At 45.4% G+C, this 23405-nt stretch overlaps 2 protein-coding genes across 3 annotated transcripts in view; both read left to right on the top strand.

Moving 5' to 3' along the window:
- Positions 1-433: 433 nt before the first annotated feature.
- On the top strand, positions 434-21838 carry asap2b (ArfGAP with SH3 domain, ankyrin repeat and PH domain 2b). Of its 2 annotated transcripts, XM_030405330.1 has the most exons (29): positions 434-864; positions 7479-7551; positions 9387-9532; positions 9668-9742; positions 10039-10088; positions 10473-10602; positions 10700-10785; positions 11638-11713; positions 11900-11986; positions 12308-12411; positions 13556-13625; positions 14515-14602; positions 14695-14743; positions 14822-14988; positions 15429-15562; positions 15848-15942; positions 16015-16204; positions 16488-16573; positions 17107-17222; positions 17900-17967; positions 18452-18559; positions 18637-18871; positions 19122-19226; positions 19454-19730; positions 20175-20233; positions 20448-20512; positions 20671-20790; positions 20951-21031; positions 21144-21838. In XM_030405330.1, the coding sequence occupies exons 1-28, from the start codon at positions 739-741 to the stop codon at positions 21023-21025; spliced, it is 3060 nt and encodes a 1019-aa protein (XP_030261190.1). In that variant the 5' UTR covers positions 434-738; the 3' UTR covers positions 21026-21031; positions 21144-21838. The 2 variants fall into 2 exon arrangements, with proteins under 2 accessions (XP_030261190.1, XP_030261189.1); XM_030405329.1 differs by having other exon boundaries at positions 20951-21838.
- A 680-nt stretch (positions 21839-22518) lies between these two features.
- The window catches only part of LOC115574097 (cleavage and polyadenylation specificity factor subunit 3-like), an 8660-nt gene continuing 7773 nt past the window's right edge, over positions 22519-23405 (top strand). Inside the window, exons 1-3 of the mRNA XM_030405341.1 lie at positions 22519-22714; positions 23081-23144; positions 23237-23334. Coding sequence (XP_030261201.1) covers positions 22644-22714; positions 23081-23144; positions 23237-23334 — 233 coding nt within the window. The 5' untranslated portion in view covers positions 22519-22643. The remainder of the gene's footprint in view (positions 22715-23080; positions 23145-23236; positions 23335-23405) is intronic.

Here is a 23405-nt window from a genome sequence, read left to right as displayed (position 1 = left end):
TTTCATAGAATTTTAAATTCTGAACACTTCCAGGAGCTCAAACTTGTAGAAGTGCAGTACTTGAGTAAATGTACTCACTTAGAATAATAATGACTCAATAATATAATAAAGCCAAACTGTATATTGATTACTTATAACTTTTTAAAGTCAAACTTATATACTTTTACTTGAGTAAATATACTTAGTTACATCACACTCAGAGGGCCACTGTATGTTTGTATACCTCTTCCATAACTCAGTACAAGTGCCTTGAAGTTGTACTTGATTGCAGTAATCGTGTAAAAGTACTTAGTTACTCTGCAGCACCGCTGAGGAACACGGTTGGCGGGTGTTTAATTTTGAAAGACAGACACTTCCTGTACTTGTGTTTGTGGTCCCTGGAAACCACAGCGGAGTGAGAGCTCTGTCCGCTCCGCCTCTCTGTGTCCCCGCCCTGCCCAGGTGGAGTCAGCAGCGCGAGGACGGAGGAATGTGACGGGACTGGGCACGCGCTCCGGGCCTCAGCTGTGCGGGACGAATAATGGAGTAAAAGAAGAGAACTTGTGCGGGAGTTCAACGCAGATCTGATCCGACACTTGAGCGATGAGCAGCAGCCCGAGCCGCGCGCAAGAGACGATCTCTGGAGGCTCTTTGTGACGCCTGACGTCAGTCCAGGTGTGGCCGCTGTACCTGCGGCCGCTCGGTGCGCGTTACTCGGGTTTCTGTGTGTGAGGACGGCCGCTGCGTTAGGAGCTCAACATGCCGGAGCTCATCAACGTGACGGAGTTCGTCGAGGAGACAAATGAAGACTACAAAGCGCCAACGACCTCCAACTTCACCACCCGGATGCCGCACTGCAGGAACACGGTGGCAGCTCTGGAGGAGGTACACACACACACACACACACACACACACACACACAGAGACACACACACACACACACACACACACACACACACAGAGGCACACACACAGACACACACACACACACAGAGGCACACACACACACACACAGGCACACACACACACAGACTCACACACAGGCACACACACACACACACAGGCACACACACACACAGACTCACACACAGGCACACACACACACACACACACACACAGACTCACACACACACACACACAGACTCACACACACACTCTAACTGTATGGTTGTTTGTGTTTAATTATTAGTATCACACAGAAACTCTTATTTAAAATTGAATAACACAAGATGAAGCTGATGTTTATGTTCAGTGTGTTCTGATCTCAGTCTGTTGAGGTTCTGGTCTCAGTCTGTTGAGGTTCTGGTCTCAGTCTGTTGAGGTTCTGGTCTCAGTGTGCTGGCTGGAGTCTAAGTGTGTGTCAGCTCTTCACACTTGGAGCTGTTAGTGAGAGGAAAGAGGAACAGAGAGCAGAACTTCCTCCTGGTGAAACAGTGAAACGTGTTGAAAGAGTTCAGAGCTGCTGCTGCTGTTTCACAACACAGTGATGATGCTGCATGTTGCATGGAACCGGACTGATACCAGGAACCAGCAGCAGGTCAAAGGTCGCCTGCTGAGGAGCTGCACAGTCCAGTTTCACTCACAGACGGGACTGACTGAGGCAGCAGAGTACTGGTACTGTGTACTGCTGGTACTGTGTACTGCTGGTACTGTGTAGTACTGTTGGTACTGTGTAGTACTGCTGGTACTGTGTAGTACTGCTGGTACTGTGTACTGTTGGTACTGTGTAGTACTGCTGGTACTGTGTAGTATGGCTGGTACTGTGTACTGTTGGTACTGTGTAGTACTGCTGGTACTGTGTACTGTTGGTACTGTGTAGTACTGCTGGTACTGTGTAGTATGGCTGGTACTGTGTACTGTTGGTACTGTGTAGTACTGTTGGTACTGTGTACTGTTGGTACTGTGTAGTACTGCTGGTACTATGTAGTACTGCTGGTACTGTGTAGTACTGCTGGTACTGTGTACTGTTGGTACTGTGTACTGCTGGTACTGTGTAGTACTGCTGGTACTGTGTACTGCTGGTACTGTGTACTGTTGGTACTGTGTAGTACTGCTGGTACTGTGTACTGTTGGTACTGTGTACTGTTGGTACTGTGTACTGTTGGTACTGTGTAGTACTGCTGGTACTGTGTAGTACTGCTGGTACTGTGTAGTACGGCTGGTACTGTGTAGTACTGCTGGTACTGTGTACTGCTGGTACTGTGTAGTACGGCTGGTACTGTGTACTGCTGGTACTGTGTAGTACTGCTGGTACTGTGTAGTACTGCTGGTACTGTGTAGTATGGCTGGTACTGTGTACTGTTGGTACTGTGTAGTACTGCTGGTACTGTGTTGTACTGCTGGTACTGTGTACTGCTGGTACTGTGTAGTACTGCTGGTACTGTGTAGTACTGCTGGTACTGTGTACTGCTGGTACTGTGTACTGCTGGTACTGTGTAGTACTGCTGGTACTGTGTAGTACTGCTGGTACTGTGTACTGCTGGTACTGTGTACTGCTGGTACTGTGTAGTACTGCTGGTACTGTGTACTGCTGGTACTGTGTAGTATGGCTGGTACTGTGTAGTACTGCTGGTACTGTGTACTGCTGGTACTGTGTAGTATGGCTGGTACTGTGTAGTACTGCTGGTACTGTGTAGTATGGCTGGTACTGTGTACTGTTGGTACTGTGTAGTACTGCTGGTACTGTGTTGTACTGCTGGTACTGTGTACTGCTGGTACTGTGTAGTACTGCTGGTACTGTGTAGTACTGCTGGTACTGTGTACTGCTGGTACTGTGTACTGCTGGTACTGTGTAGTACTGCTGGTACTGTGTAGTACTGCTGGTACTGTGTAGTACTGCTGGTACTGTGTAGTACGGCTGGTACTGTGTACTGTTGGTACTGTGTACTGTTGCTACTGTGTACTGTTGCTACTGTGTAGTACTGCTGGTACTGTGTAGTACTGCTGGTACTGTGTAGTACTGCTGGTACTGTGTACTGCTGGTACTGTGTAGTACTGCTGGTACTGTGTAGTATGGCTGGTACTGTGTACTGTTGGTACTGTGTACTGTTGGTACTGTGTAGTACTGCTGGTACTGTGTACTGTTGGTACTGTGTACTGTTGGTACTGTGTACTGTTGGTACTGTGTAGTACTGCTGGTACTGTGTACTGCTGGTACTGTTGTAGTACTGCTGGTACTGTGTAGTACGGCCTGGTACTGTTGTTCGTACTGCTGGTACTGTTGTAGTACGGCTGGCACTGTGTGTAGTACTGCTGGTACTGTGCTAATGCTGGTACTTGTAGTACGTGCTGGTACTGTGTTCGTTACTGCTGGTTACTGTGTTACTGGGGTTGTTACTGGTAGTACTGCTGGTACTGTTTGTACTGCTGGTACTGTGTTACTGCTGGTACTGGTAGGTACGCTGTACTGTGTACTGTGTTACTGTGTAGTACTGGAGTACTGTGTACTGCTGGTACTGTGTTAAGTACTGCTGGTACTGTTTGTAGACTGCTGGTACTGTGTAAGTCTGCTGGTACTGTGTAAGTACTGCTTGTTTACTGTGTACTGTTGGTTACTGTGTAGTACTGCTGGTACTGTGTACTGCTTGGTACTGTGTAATGCCTTTTGCTTACATTGTGTAGTATGCTGGTATGCTAGTACTGCTGGTACTGTGTAGTACTGCTGGTACTGTGTACTGCTGGTACTGTGTACTGGGTACTGCTGGTACTGTGTAGTACTGCTGGTACTGTGTAGTACTGCTGGTACTGTGTAACTGCTGTACTGTGTACTGTCTGGCCTGGTGTATGCTGGTACTGTAGTACTGCTGGTACTGTGTAGTACTGCTGGTACTGTGTAGTACTGCTGGTACTGTGTAGTACTGCTGGTACTGTGTACTGCTGGTACTGTGTACTGCTGGTACTGTGTAGTACTGCTGGTACTGTGTAGTACTGCTGGTACTGTGTAGTACTGCTGGTACTGTGTACTGCTGCTGGTACTGTGTAGTACTGCTGGTACTGTGTACTGCTGGTACTGTGTACTGCTGGTACTGTGTAGTACTGCTGGTACTGTGTAGTAGGTGTAATACTTAGTTACTAAAGCTGCTGCTGTGACTCCTCCTGCCTTCTTCTTCTTCTTCTTCTTCTTCTTCTTCCTCTTCTTCTTCTTCCTCTACTTCTTCAGTTATGTTCAGCCGACACTGGAACTCATTTTACAGCCGGTCACCAGAACAGATGTTGGTAATTAATGTTTCTGCAGAAGTCTTCAGATTTGTTCTGGCTCGTTGTTTGTAGCCCAAAATAAGGTTGGCGAGACGTCAGGAATGATTCCTGTTGTGTTCTAAGAAACTAAACCAGATATTTTTAACGAGACGTCGGGACAAATTTAAGCCAAATTTGTGGCAATAAATCTGGACATTCTCCATAATAATATAAGACCTGTTGAAGTCCACTGGGACCAACAGAACCATGAGACCAGGATGTTGTTGGGTTAGTTTGGACCCTGATGGTCTGGCTGCTGCGCTGTATCAGGTCCAAAAAGATAATATTTATTATCACATTATGGCGAGTCCTGCATTTATTACAGCACTACTGCTTATTTATCATTATTACACAAAGTACAATATCATATATTGTATATTTATGACAGAATATTTATAAACATGTAAAATATATTTCACACCGGATCAGAACATTTAATAATCAGAGCTAAACTGTGATTGGAGCTCTGGACAGCGTGTTGTTTCTTCCTCCTGTTGCATGCTGGGACGTCCCGCCCTGCAGACCCGAGGCGATGACAGAGCTTCACCCGTCTCATCGAGTCCCAACAAGTCCCGTCTCACCCGTCTCCCCCCCGAGGCCTCCGGTACTCTCTGATGGATCCTTCATCTGCACACTAACTCCCTCCTCCACCTCTTCTTCTCTTCTTCTCTTCTTCTGTCTGTTCGGGGTTTAAGCTCTGCTCGTCTTGTCCCAACATGTCTGCAGTCAAACCTGAGAAGACTTAAAGCTGTAACGAGTTTCTTAATGACTGTAAACACACGAGACCTCAAGTCATCACAACGTTCACATTCTGGGGAATCTTTACTTCTAATATCAATGTGTTGCTTCGTCCATAAAACGTCCCAGATGAGGTCGATCGCAAGAAGTGATCAGAAGAGTCGCAGCAAAATCGTTATAATTGATGGTGATGATGAGAAGTTGTCCCGTCTTCTTCCAGCATCGTCATGGCGACGACTGTCATGGCGACGACTGTCATGGCGACGACTGTGGTGTCGTATCGCTGCCGTTCTCTCTCGTCGTCACTGTTAATGATTCGTTCGTCTTGTCTGAATGATCGTCAGCGGTCAGAGTCGGCCGAGGCTCCAGGTTTCCTCTCCGTGAAGTCGTCCCTTCATTCTTTCGTTTATTAAAGCAACTTCCTCCTCTTCTGTATCAGCTGTTCATCCCGTCAGCACAGTGTTGCTGCCTCTGACCTTTGACCTTTTTGTGTAGTCATACTGATACAGACAACTCTATTAATCCTACCAGAGCCAGTGACTCCACACACTGAAACATACAGTAACACGTGGGCACAAAAAGGAAAGAAAATAGAAATAAAATACAAGAAAAATAAAATCGAGTTCAGTGGAATAAAGTAATGTATAATAAACAGAAGATGAAAAGTTGATTAGTAAATTATTTAAATCTTGATCTGATCTGTGAACAGTTGGGTGTGATGGTGTGTTCAGGTCCGAGGAGTCCGACGTGTTCAGATCCTGCTCTGCGGTTCTGATTGGCTGAGTCCAGTAACAGCGGGTTTGTCGCTGCCGTGTCTTTTGTTCTCTGTGAGCGTCAGTTGAACAGTAACTGAGTCACAAACCCGCCTGTCATTAGAAGCGATCTGAGCTGAGGAACAGTAACGTGAGCAGACTGAGCAGCTTCTAATCTGAGCTGTTTAAAACATGTCGGCCTCAGAGAAAAGATGCAGCTGATAAAAGAAGTAATAAATGATGCAGACATGACGAACATGATCACAGATCTATAAAGAGCAGCAGCAGTGAGCAGGTATATAAGAGAGTCTGAATCTATTGTTGACTCGCCTGAAGAGAAAGACGCTCAGAAGTCTAAAAGTGTCTGTGAGGTTTCTCATGGTGACTGATGAGGTTTCAGAGGATCATGTGGAGCTTCTTCTGTTACAGAGCATGCTAACCAGCTAGCTCAGGCCCGTCAGGTCCAAAGCACCAGTGCTAACATTGTGAACACAGATGCGTCCCTGGTGCTCCAAGCTCCCAGTCAAGACCACTAGCTGCATGGCTAACTGAGCTAACTAGCTAACGCCAGTTGGCAGTACTTAGCTCGCTTTGCTTTGAGTATGAATCAAACAAGTGGCCAGTTTTTACAGATTGCACCTTTAAACGAGTAACTTAACACCTGCCGGAGGTCCTGAGCTCCACCTGTTGCTTCCTGAAGAAGTTCAGCTCTCTCTCTGTGCTGGTGTCTTTGTTCTCATGCTTCTCTTTACACACTGAGTGGTTGTATCCACATCACTGATGCTGCTGCTTTAAAGATCTCACTGTGTTCACATGAGCAGGTAAACAGCATATTCTGAATCAAGTCTTATTCTAAATGATGAGGGAACTTTACAGTTTATCTCTGTTTTATTTTCACAGTGTAGTTTTAGCTGCTACTGCATTAACATTTAAAATACTCAGATGTCTTTCAAAGAACTGAAGACTGACTGGAAATAAGGAAATACATCTGAACACTAATATGTGAGTGTGTAAAAGACTGGTATTATTTTTAGACTCCATGTTTCTCAAAGACAGAAAGAAGTTTATGTAGAACATTTGCTGAATGAACAAGAAGGTCCAAATAATGCAGAATGAGTCAGAGACAGAGTTTCACAGAGTTTATAAAGTGTCTCCAACTCAACAACTCACTAAACTGACACATTTGTTAAGGGAGTCTGGGGACTTTCTCCACGGGGACAAAGAAGTAGCCTATATTGTTACTGTTTAGTGTCTTTGTAACATGTGACATGTTTAGATCAATAACATGTTTCTTCTTTCATAAATGGAGTGTAAATGGTGAAATCAGTGTAAACAGTGTGTTCAAACAGCTGATCAATGTTGGCAGGTAAGACTTTAGCACTTTAGACACAGAAGCAGACAGGCTGGTACAGACATGCTGCCACAAACTGACACTTTTTACAAGGAGACAAACAACTTCAGCTGAAAGATTTAATGCTGAATTTACAACAAGGACACAATGAGTTACAACCTGTCACACACACAGTTTCACTACGTTAGGAAGTTTGTTTTAACTCAACAACTCTTAAAATCACTACATTTGTTAATGGAGTCTGGTGATGTTGTGGTGACCACCTCTGAAAGTGGTCTGAGTGTTGACATTCACAGCTGTACTGAGAGCAGTCCACCAGGTCTGAACAGGGTCTGCAGAGGTCCAGCACAGCTCTGGTTCCGGCTCTGGTTCCGGCTCTGGTTCTCATGTCTCTCCGTCCTCACTGTGTTTGTCCTCCTCAGGCTCTGGACGTGGACAGATCAGTTCTGTACAAGATCAAGAAGTCTGTGAAGTCCATCAACACGTCCAGTCTGGGTGAGTGATGCAGTTTCATGTCTGTCCGTCCAAAAATACTAACGTGTCTCACCACAGCAGCTCGAGCTGCGTCTCACTTCCTGTCTGCTGACAAACCAGCAAACAGACATTATTAGATCTTCTGTTACAGATTTGTTTTAGATCTCAGTTCCTCTGTGTGTGTGTGTGTGTGTGTGTGTGTGTGTGTGTGTGTGTGTGTGTGTGTGTTTGCCCTTTTTAGATCATAATGACAACAGAAACTAACCAAATGACACTTTATAATATAACACTGTTAAGAAATTATGTTCAGAAGTATTTTAGCACCCAGCTTGTAATTTAGATATATACGTTATTACATTAAAATACAGTTTTATAATCTTACATGACATTTTTCATAAAAAGAATGAAAAACAACAATACTGTAAAAAAAAAAAACAGTAAATATAAATTATTTAAAAGCAGATTCAGTAATTTAGCTTTAATTAGAGTCTTTATTGTTTAATTAAGATTTAAACAATGAAATTATTATATATATCATTTTTTTAAACGTGTATTTTTTTAATAATAAAACAGATTTTAGGTTCAATTTGACATGAAGTTATGTTTATTAAATGAAAGATATTTACAGATATAAAAACAATGAATGGATGTATTTACAATATTAAACTTTAATTTAACTGTTTCGTCTTTTAGATAAATATTTGTGAATCCATGATACATTTACAAAAGTATTTTTAGATTATATTTAGATATATTTCATGTTATTTTACATTCAAAATGTAAATTCTGTCATTTTTGTTATTTGTATTTTTCGTGCATTTCAAAGATGTTTTTTTTACAGTGCAGTTTCATCAGAACCGCAACCAAACTGTATTCACTCCCTCCAGGTGTGGTCGAGCTTGTGCACGCTAACACTGTTAGCTTAGCATACAGTGAAGACTCCATGTTGATAAAGGTGTAAATCTGGTCTCAGGTCAGGTTGTGATGCGTTCTCTCCTGCAGGGATGAGTGAAGTTAATGTGAACTGTTCCTTTAACTCTGGAAAAGCTCTAGACTCAGTTAATGTGACGTCACTGAAGGCGTCCTGGAACATGATGTGTGGGGAACCCAGCCGGTGGTGCGTTCAGTCGGCCTGTGTTCAGACAGGTGGAGTCTCACCTGGGAACATTCCTGTCATACCGCCGTCCTGTCCCAGCATGCCGAGGGAGAGACGGCCCGACAGCCCGACTCAGAGAGGAAGAGAGACTGAACCAAACTGAACCGTCTCGTGTGTCACTGAGGAAGCTTCACATCTGCAGAGAAACATCTGCACACAGACACACACACACAGACACACACACACACACACACACACACACAGACACACACACACACACACACACACACACACACACACACACACACACAGACACACACACACACACACACACACAGACACACACAGACACACACACACACACAAACACACACACACACACACACACACACACACACAGACACACACACACACACACACACACACACACACACACACACACAGACACACACACACACACACACACACACACACACAGACACACACACACACACACACACACACACACACACACACACAGACACACACACACACACACACACAGACACACACACACACACACACACACAGATCACCAGAATTAGATCAAATATTAATGATCAATAAAGATTTATTTCTATGACACTTTTCAAAACAAAAGTTTCTCAGGTCTTCAACGTAAAAGCAATAAATATTAAACTAACTGGACAGAAAAGAAACAACAACAACAATAATAATAATAATAATAATGATAATAGTGACAATGTTCCGTGTGTTTCAGCCCACGTGGAGAACGAGGAGCAGTACATTCAGGCCATGGAGAAATTCGGAGACAACTGTGTGAGCCGGGACGACGCCGCCGTCGGCTCCGCCTTCCTCAAGTTCGCCGTTTTCACCAAAGAGTTGACGGCGCTCTTCAAGAACCTGGTGAGGAGTTCACGCCACGACGAGGACGAACACATAGAGACAAAGTTTAACTTGTGAACTGGTCTGAGTGGAGGCGGGCTCACTGGACCTGTGCAGGTTCTGGTGTCTGACCTCACGTTCACTTCCTGTTTGCAGATGCAGAACATGAACAACATCATCACGTTCCCGCTGGACAGTCTGCTGAAGGGAGACCTGAAGGGGGTCAAAGGGGTTTGTGTTCACCGCTTCTAACAGTCCTCAGTCATGCTTCCTTTATTGTCATTAAGAGTAGAGCATGATGGGAGTTGTAGTCCCAAACTCAGGACAAGCCACCATCTGAAAAGTACAGATAGACAGAATGAAGTCAAAGCTCTGCTCCGTGTTTCCTCTCACACCTTATCGACCTGAAGTGTTTCCCCGCTGACTCACAGGTCAGAGTCCTCTCAGTGTGTGTGTGTGTGTGTGTGTGAGTCAGTGCTGTGATGTGATTGGTCAGAGATCATCATGTGACGTCTCCTCCTCCTCAGGATCTGAAGAAGCCGTTCGACAAAGCCTGGAAGGATTACGAGACCAAACTGTAAGAACACGCGCACACAGCCGAACACTGAGACATGCTGCTGTTTGAATGAGCTGATCTGATGCTAAGCTAACAGTCGCTTATGTCGCCTTCTTATATTCTTATTGAACGTTTCTGTGGAGCCGTTCTGCAGCATGTTGTTCTCCACATACACAACAAACCCTTTATATGAATTAACATGTATATCTGAATATATTATATAGATATGAGAACATGTTATGATATTAATTGTATTGATTATAATGAAGGAAACTAGAGCTGCAGACAGATGTGACCTCTCACATGTGTAGGAGTCGAGTTTGCAGCAGTGTTAAAGATCCGACTCACGTTCGCTCAGGTGAACTTTTTAAACTGAGCCCTCGACTCGACCTCTGACCTCTGCAGAGCCAAGATCGAGAAGGAGAAGCGGGAACACGCCAAGCAGCACGGGATGATTCGCACCGAGTTCAGCGGCGGAGAGATCGCCGAGGAGATGGAGAAGGAGCGGCGACTGTTCCAGCTGCAGATGTGCGAGGTGAGTCTCCGCCAGGTGAACTCTGGGAGATCCAGCAGGAAGTCAACGTCGGCTTGAGTCTGAACTGAGTTAGTGACGTGACCTTCTCTCTCTGCAGTATCTGCTCAAAGTCAACGAGATCAAAACCAAGAAAGGCGTCGACTTCCTGCAGAACCTCATCAAGTTTTTCCACGCTCAGTGCAAGTAGGTCCGAAACCCGTCAGCCGGGAACGTCCAGAACTCCTCAGAGACTTTATTACCCTGAAGACTGAGATTCTGTAATGATTCAACAAATACATCATCAGACAGAAAGAAGGAACGCAACAAATACATTAATACAACACTCCATTAATAATATTAATGCATTATAAGATGTGACATAAATTAATGTTTCTATATTCATTTATCTTTATTTTAATACATTTATCTCTGAGTTTTACTAATTCATTGTTACATGTTCCGTAGTTACACGAGTACGAGGGGCCGAAACCAACAAAATGAAAAACAAATGAAGAATTTATTCAGAACATGAATCGTATGCCAAAAAAAACAAAACAGATATTAAAAGAATGAAAACTGATCATTCTGTTTTTAACTGCTTCAGTGTGAATTCCCCTTTTTATTCTCTCAGTTGATTCATATTTTATTCTTGACCGTTTTCATTTTTTAATCGATGTGTGAGCGAGGCGTGTGTGGTTGGTCCACACACTCACAGAAACAGAAACGTACATGAAATAAAATACAGGAATAAAATAAGCTGGAGGACACAAACAGGACCGGTGCAGGGAGGATCAATGATTCCAGAAAAAAAGGAAGAACAATTGAAACAGATTTATCAGTTTACGTCACATTTTATGAATGAAATATCGCAGTGTCAGCGTTATTTCATCATCATGTAAAACATTTTTCTTATTGTTTTTTCTTAATATTTAATTTCCTTCAACAACAACAAGGACAGAATAACGTGGAGATAACACATCACACATTTATAGATCTGTTCTTTACATGGATTTGATCATTAAGCTTAATTATTGGTGGAAATATTTGTGTGCTCAGTTTCTTCCAGGACGGACTGAAGGCCGTGGAGAGCCTCAAACCCTCCGTGGAGCAGCTGGCCACAGACCTGACCTCGGTGAGTCGATGTCTGATGTTTGAGAAGCAAAAAGCTTAAAGAAAAAAGAGCCTCAGTTTGTACTTCAGAACAGTTCTCAGGAGAACGTTCTTAGTCTGATTCCACTTCTGAAAAATACCGTAACTCCTCTGAAACACAGCAGCCATGTTTGTGTTAACTCTGCGTCTCTTCTTCTGTGGTGTTCAGATTAAACAGACTCAGGACGGAGAGAGGAAACAGCTGACTCAGCTCCGAGACGTCCTGAAGACGTCGCTGCAGTCGGAGCACAAAGAGGTCAGGAAGTGATTCACTGTTACTGCGACTCACAGGGAGGTTTACACCTGAGTGGATGGATGGATGGATGTTGATTGGTTGGTTGGTTGGATGTAAACATAGAAGGTATTGTTAATGATAAGAAGCATCAGGATGTAATAATGTAGTTTTCTTTGAAGAGTGAAAAAACAGGAAACAAAATGTAAAATAATGAAACGCAGCGATGGAAGTGACATTGTAACGTTGAAGAGATGTATGGATAGAGGGAAGCCACGTCTCTGAACTCTTTTATCTGACGCACCGCGACTGTGGAGGTTAACGCTGTCTCCTGATTGGTCACAGGACACTCAGGCCAAACAGAACGCAGGTTACAGCCTCCACCAGCTGCAGGGCAACAAGGCTCACGGCACCGAGCGCTCCGGAGTCCTCTACAAGAGGAGCGAGGGGTGAGTGAACTCCCACAATGCAACAGGAGCATCAGTTCAGTTCAGGTCTTTATTGTCCCTCGAGGGGAAATTTGATTTACAGTAGAGGGCAAGAAAACACAAGGACAACATAAAGAGGACATGAGACAGAATCACAGTTACAGCAAACAACCAACCAAAAGATTAAAAGTATCAAAAACATTGAAATAGCAGCCACAATAAAGTGCTGCTGAGCAGTGCAATCAAGGTTTACTGCAAATGAAGTGCCTTTATTGCACTTGGAACAAAGGAAAATTTAAACCTATTGGTTTTTACCCTGGAGGACCTGCATCTCCACCCAGAAGAGCGAGTGGTGCGAGCTGGACAGGACCGACCGTCTGTCGCAGATATCCGACAGGGAAAGATGCTGCATGGCGATTATTTTACTAGCTACTTTAACAATACTGGACAAACGATTTGTTTTGCACTGAGAGGTTCCATACCAAGAAATGAAACAAAACGCTGAAATGGACACAATCAAGGATTTATAAAATAAAACCATCAGTGTCTTGTCCACATTAAAGTATTCAGTCTACGCAGAAAACAAAGTCTCTGCAGGCCGTTTCTGCAGATTGCAGATGTATTAACATCATGGTTCAGGTTCAGTCCACCGCTGTTCCCAGGTACTCGCAGCACTCAACCGTGTCTACAGGTGAGCCCTTGATTGTAGGGAAGGTTGAGTGGGAGGTTTTTTCCTGAAGTCGATGGCCATGTCTTTAGTTTTGTGGACATTTAACTTCAGAACTCTACAAGGTCTTCACAACTGGCCCATGATCGACCTCTCCATCCTGGAGTGACTGATTCAAACAGGACATACAGTCCTTTGTATGTAGGATATACAGTAATGGGGACAGGACTCACCTCTGGGCGAGCCTGTGGGTGACAGCTGTTTCTGGGATAGAGCCTCGTTAGCCCTGACAGCCCGGCCCACATGTTAGCAAGTCCAGAACCCATTTCACTTCCTGTACAGCGTCGTTCACACTGCCGCTGTGTTGTTAAGTGACGGTCCTGCCTCGGTTCTGTTTGATTATACTTCTTTGTTTAGTGTTGTGTGTTCTGATCATTGATTGATTGGTGTAGTTTAATAGAATCAATAATGTGTCAATGACTCGTGTCCCGTCCTCAGACTGAGGAAAGTGTGGCAGAAGAGGAAGTGCTCGGTGAGGAACGGCTTCCTGACCATCTGCCACGGCACGGTAAGACCACGCCCTCTCCTCCTATTGGTCCACCTGCATGAGAAGCTCCACCCCCCACCTGCATGTCCATCAGCCAATTAAAAGCCTCCTTCTGGGTTTTACTTTTCATTTCAACTGGAGAAACAAAATCTCACAGTTTTTTTTTATTTAGTTTCTTATTATTTTCCTTCTTTCTTTTATTTTGAAGTTTTTACATGAAGAGTCAAACGGCCAATCAGGACAGAGCATGCAGAAGAGGAAGAGAAAGAGGAGGAGAAGGAAGAGCATAAGGAAAAGGATGACAGAGAGAAGGGTGGGAACAGGAGGGGGGCTTCTGTTGTTTATGTGGTCCAGTCATCAGAACTGAGACCCTGTTCAGACCCGGTCTCTGGTCCGATCAGAGGTCCACAGTACAGGATGCATCTCACAGCAGATCACTGAGATCACAGTCAGACATTCACTGATAACAGATACAGTAAACAGAAAGCGGCTTCTTATTCCACCAAACTCCCTTGAAAAATGTCTCAATTTAGTGAGTAGTTGAGTTCATCAGACTCCTTCAGTCAGTCACACGATTCATGAGTTGTTTCATGAGGAGAAACTTTAACAAACTTTGTGAAGCGGCTGCGACAAATTCTGCATCATTGTCTCCTTCTTGTAGATTCAGCATTAAATCAGAACATGAAGCTGTTTGTCAGTTTGTAGCAGCCGGTCTAAAGTGTGTGTGTCACTCAGGCAGGTGTGAGCGTCAGGTGTGAACACGCTCTGATGAGATAACATGTAACTGTTGGTGGCGTCAGAGCAGAAGTCAGACCGCAGCCGTGGACACATCAGAGTATTTGTTTGTTTATGTCTCGTTGATCATTGGATGTTGAACACTCGCCCCTCTGCCCTGCGTCTTGTCTCTCAGGCTAACAGACCTCCAGCCAAGCTCAACCTGCTCACCTGTCAGGTGAAGAGGAATCCAGACGAGAAGAAGAGCTTCGACCTGTTCTCACGTACGCTGCAGACGCTCACCTGTCACAGTGACACGTATCACCGTGTCGTCCTCTCCTCTGTTGTCTCACTTCCTGTCCGTTTCCTCCCTCAGACGACCGCACGTATCACTTCCAGACCGAAGACGAGGCCGAGTGTCAGATGTAAGTCGCAGGAGCTTTGACGCCGCTGACCTTTGACCTGTGTGTGACTGTGTGACCTGATGTGTTGTGTGTGTGCAGCTGGATGTCGGTGCTGCAGAACAGTAAAGAGGAGGCGCTGAACAAAGCGTTCAAAGGCGACCAGGACGAAGGAGAGAACAACATCGTGCAGGAGCTGACCAAGGCCATCGTAGGAGAGGTGAAGAGGATGAGCGGCAACGACGGCTGCTGCGACTGTGGAGCCGCCGGTCAGTAAACAACACCACTGCAGTACTACTGCAGTAGTACTGCAGTTGTATTGCAGTAGTACTGCAATACAACTGTTAAATGTAGAGGAAGCAGCGCTGTGTCGGTGTGTCTGAGGTGAACTAACATTCCTGAGCTGTCGGCCGGTCAGACGAGTTTCTGCAGAAGAAGAAGAAGCTGCTGCTACAAGCTGTCTGTCAGCAGCTCAGGTTGTAGTTTCAGGTGGTCTGGACTACAAACATGGAGTCAGGAGTCACTCTGATGAAGTGCTTAGTTACATCCAATAATGATCCGATTATATTGATATTATATAATACAGCCACACTGTATATTGAGTACTTTGACTTTTGCAGTAACTGAAGTCAGTTTACACCTGAACAGAATCAGTCGGTCCAAACTGTCCTATCAGAACATTTAACCCGCCTCCGTCTCGGCCCATCAGCTCCCACCTGGCTCTCCACTAACCTCGGGGTCTTGATCTGTATCGAGTGCTCGGGGATCCACAGGGAGATGGGGGTCCACTACTCCAGGATCCAGAGTCTGGACCTGGATGTTCTGGGAACCTCAGAGCTGCTGGTGAGTCCACTTCACTGTCTGCCGAGGAGAGACGGAAATCTGAGCGTCCACTTAGAAAATCTTCTGTTCTGCCGTCGTCTCAGATGGTTCAGTGAAGTTCTGGTGTTTGCCAACTGAAATATTTGGATAATGGAGTAAAAGTATAAAGTAGAAGAACCTCAAACTTTTTGCAGGTGCAAAGTTTTAGATGTTGTAACTTCAGCTCACGTTGATCACGTTGTGTCAAATGTTTGAACTCATTAAATGTCGTTTAGTTTTAACGTTACAGCTGATGTTGTGTTTAAGTTGGCGAAGAACGTGGGAAACGCCAGCTTCAACGAGATCATGGAAGCAGACCTGTCGGCGCAGGACGTCACCAAACCGGATCCGACCAGCGACATGTGAGTGTCGTGGACACTGACGCGTCTGAACTGTGACGCAGCTGGAATCTGACTGTGTCTGTTGTCCTGCAGGCAGATGAGGAAGGATTACATCACAGCCAAGTACACGGAGAAGCGCTTCGCTCGGCGGCTTTGTGCCGACGCCGCGTCCAGACTGCAGGTTCTGTACGAGGCCGTCAGGAACAGAGACATCCTGTCCCTGATCCAGGTCTACGCTGAGGGGGTGGACCTGATGGAGGCCAGCTCACAGCCCAACGAACACGTAAGACCACAAGAGATCATCTTCACTTTGTGGAGGTCTTAGATAATAAAGTAAGCAGAGATACAGAAATAAATACCTGAGGCTCCGCCCACATCTGCCTCTGCCAGTGAGAGAAGAACAGATGAAGACTTGATGAAAAAATATTTGACTCAGATTCACAAACTGTCTCTGTGGTTTTAAAGATGGCGGCAGCAGCGAGGTGGTCGGTCGGTGTGTGTGGTGGTGTTTGTCCTCGCTCCATCTGTGCAGGTGGTGTTTAAAGGTGTGTGTGTGTTTCTGTCAGGAACCAGGAGAGACGGTGCTCCACCTGGCGGTCCGCATGGGCGACAGAAACTCCCTCCACATCGTGGACTTCCTGGCCCAGAACAGGTCTGAACGGCAGAAGGAGACATTATTGTGTTGAAGTGAAGCGACTGCTGGACGAGCTGAGCGACACGAATCTGAATCGTTTACCAATAAAATGACAGAAAAAAGAATAAACAGAACACAGAAATTAAAGCAAATTTAGGCTAAATGATGCTAGGCTAGCTAGGCTAAGTCCAGACAGTCAACCAGCATTAATACATCGTGTTAAATTCATATAAATATTAGTCACACGTATTATTTCAGACTGAACTCTGAGAAATGATTAATGAATGAATAAATAAAGATGAAGGTTTTTGTGCGTGCGTGTGTGTGTGTGTGCGTGTGTGTGCGTGCGTGTGTGTGTGTGTGTGCGTGTGTGTGTGCGCGTGTGTGTGTGTGCGTGCGTGTGGGTGTGCGTGTGTGTGCATGCGTGTGTGCGTGTGTGTGTGTGTGTGCGTGCGTGTGCGTGTGTGCGTGTGTGTGCGTGTGTGTGTGTGTGTGTGCGTGCGTGTGTGTGTGTGCGTGCGTGTGTGTGTGCGTGTGTGTGTGTGTTGCAGTGGTAACCTGGACAAGCAGACGGCCAGAGGAAGCACGGCGCTGCATTACTGCTGTCTGACGGACAACAGCGAGTGTCTGAAGCTGCTGCTGAGAGGAAAAGCTTCAGTGTCCATCAGTGAGAACACAAACACAACAAACTGAAGTCTCGTGTCACGTTAAACATCACGTGAGCTTTAATCCAGGAACAAACAACCTGACGAGCTGAATCTGTGGATTCACACATTTTCATCGTCGTCTCTGGTGTTTGTCAGAAACGTCCGACTCAGGTTCTCGTAGGTTCGGTCCGAATGAAGCCGAGTGAACAGCCTCAGCTCACAGTAACCTGAAGGCTACAGGGGATGAATCCAAACAGACCTTATGCTAACATGATACGATTCTGAATAGTAGCAAATTAAAGGTGCAATATGTCATTTTGTGACACTTGAATTAACAATAATCAGCAGAATGTGAAGAAGCATCAGTGATGACATTGTGTCAGAGACGTCTTTGCACTGTTTGCAGAGATATCTGTTCAAAGTTAGCATGCTAACTTTAACATGCTACCACTTTGCGCTACAAGAGGCAATAGTCCGAAATTTCATACTGAACCTTTAAATATGCACCCTGAAGAACTGACCAGCCGTCAGATTCAAACCAAAACATCAACGTTAGACCTTTTGTTTCTTCACGTTCTCTTGATGATTATAGTTTATTGTGTGAAACTGTCACCTGTTGCACCTTCAACAGACGGAACAGTTCAGTTCAGTGTGACGACACAACGAGTCGAACCTGAACTCTCGTTTGTCTCCACAGCAAACGAAGCTGGAGAGACGCCGCTGGACATCGCCAAACGCCTCCGACACACTCAGTGTGAAGAGCTGGTGAGACGTTACACAGCATGTGTATACATATACAGGACAGATATAGATATATATATATATACACACATACATATAGGCTTTTCTATTATATATGAGTTGTTTTGTTTGTCTCATCTAAGAAGATCGTCTCTACAAACTTTATGATTTTAGATGTGCAACCAGAGTGACAGTAAACAAATCTGAAGTTAAACGTTGTTTCACTGCGTTTAGTTTTATACTGAAATCCCAGAATTGATTCACTTTTTGAGGTTGTCGTGACTGAATCATAATTTAAAGGTCGACTGACTGTAATCTGACAAGAAACAGTCAGAAAGTGTTTCACAGTTTTGACACATTAATAACAAAAACTGTTTTCATGCCTTTTCTTTTTTCTTTTATACATTTAGTTTTATTCCTGTGTGTGAGTCCCTGATTGTTTTCCTGTTTATATTTTAGATATCTTCATATATCTGCATTAACGCGTCTGAACGGTGCTTTATTTCAGCTGACTCAGGCTCAGACGGGGAAGTTTAACGTCCACGTTCATGTGGAGTACGAGTGGCGTCTCCAGAACGAGGACCTGGATGAAAGCGAGGACGAGATGGAGGACAAGGTCAGCTGGTGTTGTGTGAAACAGCTGACAGCCGTTGGGAGGTGATGATGTGTTGACATGTGTCTCGTTTCTCGCAGCCCATCCCTAACCGCCGCGAGGAGCGTCCGGTCAGCTGCTTCGTGCCGGGCAGCGGCCCAATGCAGCCCAACCTGGCGGCGTTGGCCCGGGACGCCGCCGGCCTGGTGCGGGACAGACAGCGGCCTCAGGTGCCCAGTATGATGATCAGCAACGAGACCTACGGCACCATGCTGGACCTCAACCTGCCGCCACCGGGACCGACGCCACCGCTGCCACCCAGAGCACCTCCCAGAGGTCAGAGGCTGCGGGGGGGCGATGTTAGCTGAACTCTGACGTGACGCTCATGTTGTCACCTGCCGGTCCATCAGTCGCTCAACATTCAGTCTGATGAACTGAAATGATTATTATCAGATCTGAAGTTTATCTTTCGTTTGTGGGTTTTGGGGGCGGGGCTTTTGTTTGAGGCTGCACGCTGCTTTACTTTCTCTTCCACTTAAATCAAAAACTGATGATGAGAACTTTTTATTTGTTTGTGTCCCTGCAGGATCAGGACCCGGTAAACCTGGTGGCATAGAAACAGTGGGAAGGCAGCGGTCGTCCTCGGACCCCCACAACCCTCTGACCCCTGAGAGGAACTCCTCCGTGTACGGTGAGCGTCACTTCCTGTCACTTCCTGTCACTTCCTGTCACTTCCTGTCAGCTTCATCAGAGCAGAACCTGATGGTGCTGCCCGGCTCGGAGAGTTTCAGCAGGAAAATGATCCGGTTTCATTTTTTTATATTCTGATTTTGTGAGAAACATTTTGTTTCCTGAAATCAGATTTGAGTTTTGAATCACACGTTTGTGGTTTCTGGTTCCTGTGTCGTCCTCTCCCAGTGCTCCCAGCAGCTCCTCCTCCTCCAGTCAACAAGAGGTCCAGCATGTTGGACACCAAGACCGGGTCAGCCCGGAACACCCCCCTCCCTCCTCTCCCTCCCCCGCCAGCAGCAGGACTGCCCCCAGTCGTCCCAGCGCCTCCAGTCCCACCAGCACCCAGCATCCCACCACCGCCCCACTTCAAAGCTCCGTCCCTCCCTCCACCAGTCCCCAGTCACCAGACCAGCAGACCACCAGGACCACCGCCAGGACCCAAGTCCCCCAAATCTCCAACTGGGTATGTTCTGGACTGGACTGTACTGGTCTGCGTGTGTTAGCATCAGTCAAAACCAGTTACAACTCTTAACTGTTTGATTTATCTTCTGTTCTGGAATATACTGGTTTCGACAGCTGTTTCCAGTCTGTACTGGTCTGTACTGGTCTGTACTAGTCTGTACTGGACTCTACTGGTCTGTACTGGTCTGTACTGGTCTGTACTGGTCTGTACTAGTCTGTACTGGACTCTACTGGTCTGTACTGGTCTGTACTGGTCTGTACTGGTCTGTACTGGTCTGTACTGGTCTGTACTAGTCTGTACTGGTCTGTACTGGTCTGTACTGGTCTGTACTAGTCTGTACTGGACTGTACTGGACTGTACTGGTCTGTACTGGTCTGTACTGGTTGTATATTAAACTGTTGTATTGGAGGTTTCATCTGTGGACTTTATGTTGTGTGATTTCAGATCAGTGAAACGTCCTCCACAGAGACCTCCAGTCAGGACCGCATCTGTGGACAAACGAGGTGCACACACACACACACACACACACACACACACACACACGCACACACACACACACACACACACACACACACACAGTTTTGCGTGGGATGAATTTTCTCACTTCACTCTCTTGATTGGACGCTGCCGGGTCAGAACATCTGACACTGAGAGTCAAAGAGAAACGTTGCTGCTGTGAGTTTCTGAAGACGATCGTGTCGTTTGTTTTCTCTGCAGGGTCGAATCCCAAATCTCCACACAGTCCTTCTCCTCCAGCGCCAAAACCCAGAAGTGCCCACTCTGTAAGTCCTCCAACACTCAGAGGTCAGAGGTCAACTCTGAGTGACAGAACAGCTGCATGAAGATGAATCAATATCTGTCTGTGTGTGTGTCTGTGTGTGTGTGTGTGTGTGTGTGTGTGTGTGTGTGTGTGTGTGTGTGTGTGTGTGTGTGTGTGTAGAAGCAGAAGCCGAAGCGGGTGAAGGCGATCTACAACTGTTCAGCCGACAATCCAGACGAGCTGACGTTCAGCGAGGGGGAGGTGATCGTGGTGGAGGCGGAGGAGGACAGCGAGTGGTGGGTGAGTGACAGGAAATACATCATCGCCTCCCTTCTTCTTCTTCTCCTTCTTCTTCGGTCCTCCAGTTTGTGGAATGAAGTCGGCCTGACTCGAGTGGCTGCAGTTTCTGTCAGGCGGTTGTCGTCAGTTTGGACTCAGCTGTTCTCTTCCTGTGTTTCAGATCGGACACATTGAAGGCGAGCCGAGCCGACGAGGAGCGTTTCCTGTCACCTTCGTCCACTTCTTCACAGACTGACGGCAGGTGTGACCTTTGTACCTCCACTTCCTGTTTGGAGACATCAAGATCGAATGATAAATCCCAAGTCTCTTATTTGACATTTCCTCGCTCCTCGTCTTCCTCCAACATCTTGCAGGTCGTCCAAAAGTTTTGATTTGTGCTCTGAGGAGCTGCGAGCGAGGAAACACTCAGAAGACGTCTGAAAGCTCCACCATGTTTCCTCTCTCCTCGCCTCGTGTCCTCACTCAGACTCAGCTGCAAGAAGCAGACTCAGTTAAGAGGAGCGTGGACGTGATGTAAGAGACGTGGGATGTATCCAAAGACTCAAAGTGATCCTCGGCTGCTCGTCGCTCCTCCTGAAGCTTCTCTGAGACCCGACTCGTGTCTTCAGTCCGAGTCCGGTTCAAACTCACAGAACTTTATTTTTAATGCTTTTAAAGGGAATTTGTTTGAGTCTTAAATTTGAATATTTCACTGAAGGGAAACACGAACATCGTGTGAAACATGCAAAGAAATCTTTACAAACAGTTCTTCCAGTTTTGTGTTTGTCTCGGTTCTGGTTCTGTTCAGTCACATGTTGCTGTTATATTCTGAGCTGTCCACATACTTTTGGTCATATTGTGTGTATGATATTGTGAGCCAGTCTGGACTCAAACCTGTGACGCTCCGACTCTGATCTGTGTTTCTAAATGATTTTATATTGATTATTTTAAGGTTTGGCTGAAGGGAAGGGTTTAATATGAACACCATGTTGATTTGATGTACTTTTTCATTCTCAGTGTCATTAAAAACACCTGAAATTGTTCCTTCTAATGAACATCAGCCTCTCAACTGTGACTCTTTGTATTTTTACACCATTTCTTCTTCACGTTTCTGTTTCTGTCTGACCTGCTCCTCTAATTATTCTCTCCATCCTTTTCATCCTCCAGAGTCCAAAGTCACGTCTTCAAATGTCACATTTTGTTCAACCGACAGTCTCAAAGTCAAAGAGATTTATTTGGAGAAGCTTCAAGCTGAGAATTGTTTATGGAATTTAAAAAAAAAAAACGTATTTCTGTCATACTTATAGCAGCTTTACTTCTGTCAGTACAACTTAACAATCATCATCTTACGAGTTGCTTCACGTGGTTCAATCCAGAATTAAACATTAAGTCAAATAAAATGACACAAAAGTACAAAAAACAAGATGTCTGCCAGGAAACACTAAAAAGTTTATTACTCAAACTTTAAGCCATAATAATCATATAGATTTATGTGTGAAGTACTTAACAAAGCATTAAAACAATAAACTGTAATAAAACATTTCAGATTAAATAAACATGCAAGAATAAACATAACTGGTAATAATACTGGTTTACTGGTAATAATAATAATAATAATAATAATAATATATATATATATATATATATATATATATATATATATATATATTATATTCCTCTCCTGGCAGAAATGGTAACCGGATATAAACTTCTGACGGCGGAACCAATGTTGCAGACGTTGTATTGTTTTACACGGACAGATTTCCGCACGGGCCGGAAGTGACATAGTAGCCAAACTTGTGGCTACGCGCGGAGCAGCTACACTTGTTATGAATTAAGTCTGTTCGGAGCTCTGAAGGTTTGTAAAGTGAAACATGGCGGCGAAACGAAAGAGTGAGGCCGGTGTTCCCGCCGAGGAGAGCGACCAGCTGCTGATCCGCCCGCTGTGAGTCCTCCTGCCCGCCGCGCTCACACCAGAGTCCCGTCACAAAACAGCCGTCTTTGTGTCTGTGGGTCTTCTGTAGCTCAACAAAGACAAACCCTCGTTAACATCGTCTTTTTACAGTCTTAATGAGTCCCTGATGAATTCTGCGTAAATAACACATTAACGACGATGTTATTAAAAACATTTCTGATGTTTGATTAAAATCTCAGGCAGTAATCTGAACTAATCCTTAAATTGATTCTGGTCTGATGAGTTTATTCAGATCATGTTGCTCAGAAATCAGCTTCAGCTTCAGGACTGAAACTAAGAACATCCGGATGTTGATGAAACATGAAACTGATGTTGTCTGTGTGTGTTGTTGTCCAGAGGAGCAGGACAGGAAGTGGGACGGTCCTGCATCATCCTGGAGTTCAAGGGACGAAAGATTATGGTACGTTTGTTCACATCAGCTGTACAGTCTGAAAACCTGCCCGTCTGCAGAGTCACCTCAGTGTGTGTGTGTGTGTGTGTGTGTGTGTTCAGTTGGACTGTGGGATCCATCCGGGCCTGGAGGGAATGGATGCTCTGCCGTACATCGATCTGATCGACCCGGCTGAAATTGACCTGCTGCTCATCAGCCAGTGAGTACAGATAATCATATTATTCATCACAACAGCACCAGAACAAACCCACTGGACCTCCTCCCACCCAG

This window comes from Sparus aurata, chromosome 22, assembly GCF_900880675.1.
Source record: "Sparus aurata chromosome 22, fSpaAur1.1, whole genome shotgun sequence".
NCBI lineage: Eukaryota > Metazoa > Chordata > Actinopteri > Spariformes > Sparidae > Sparus > Sparus aurata.
The sequence above is the reverse complement of the archived record's forward strand: the minus strand, read 5'-3'. Positions and strand labels throughout refer to the sequence as shown.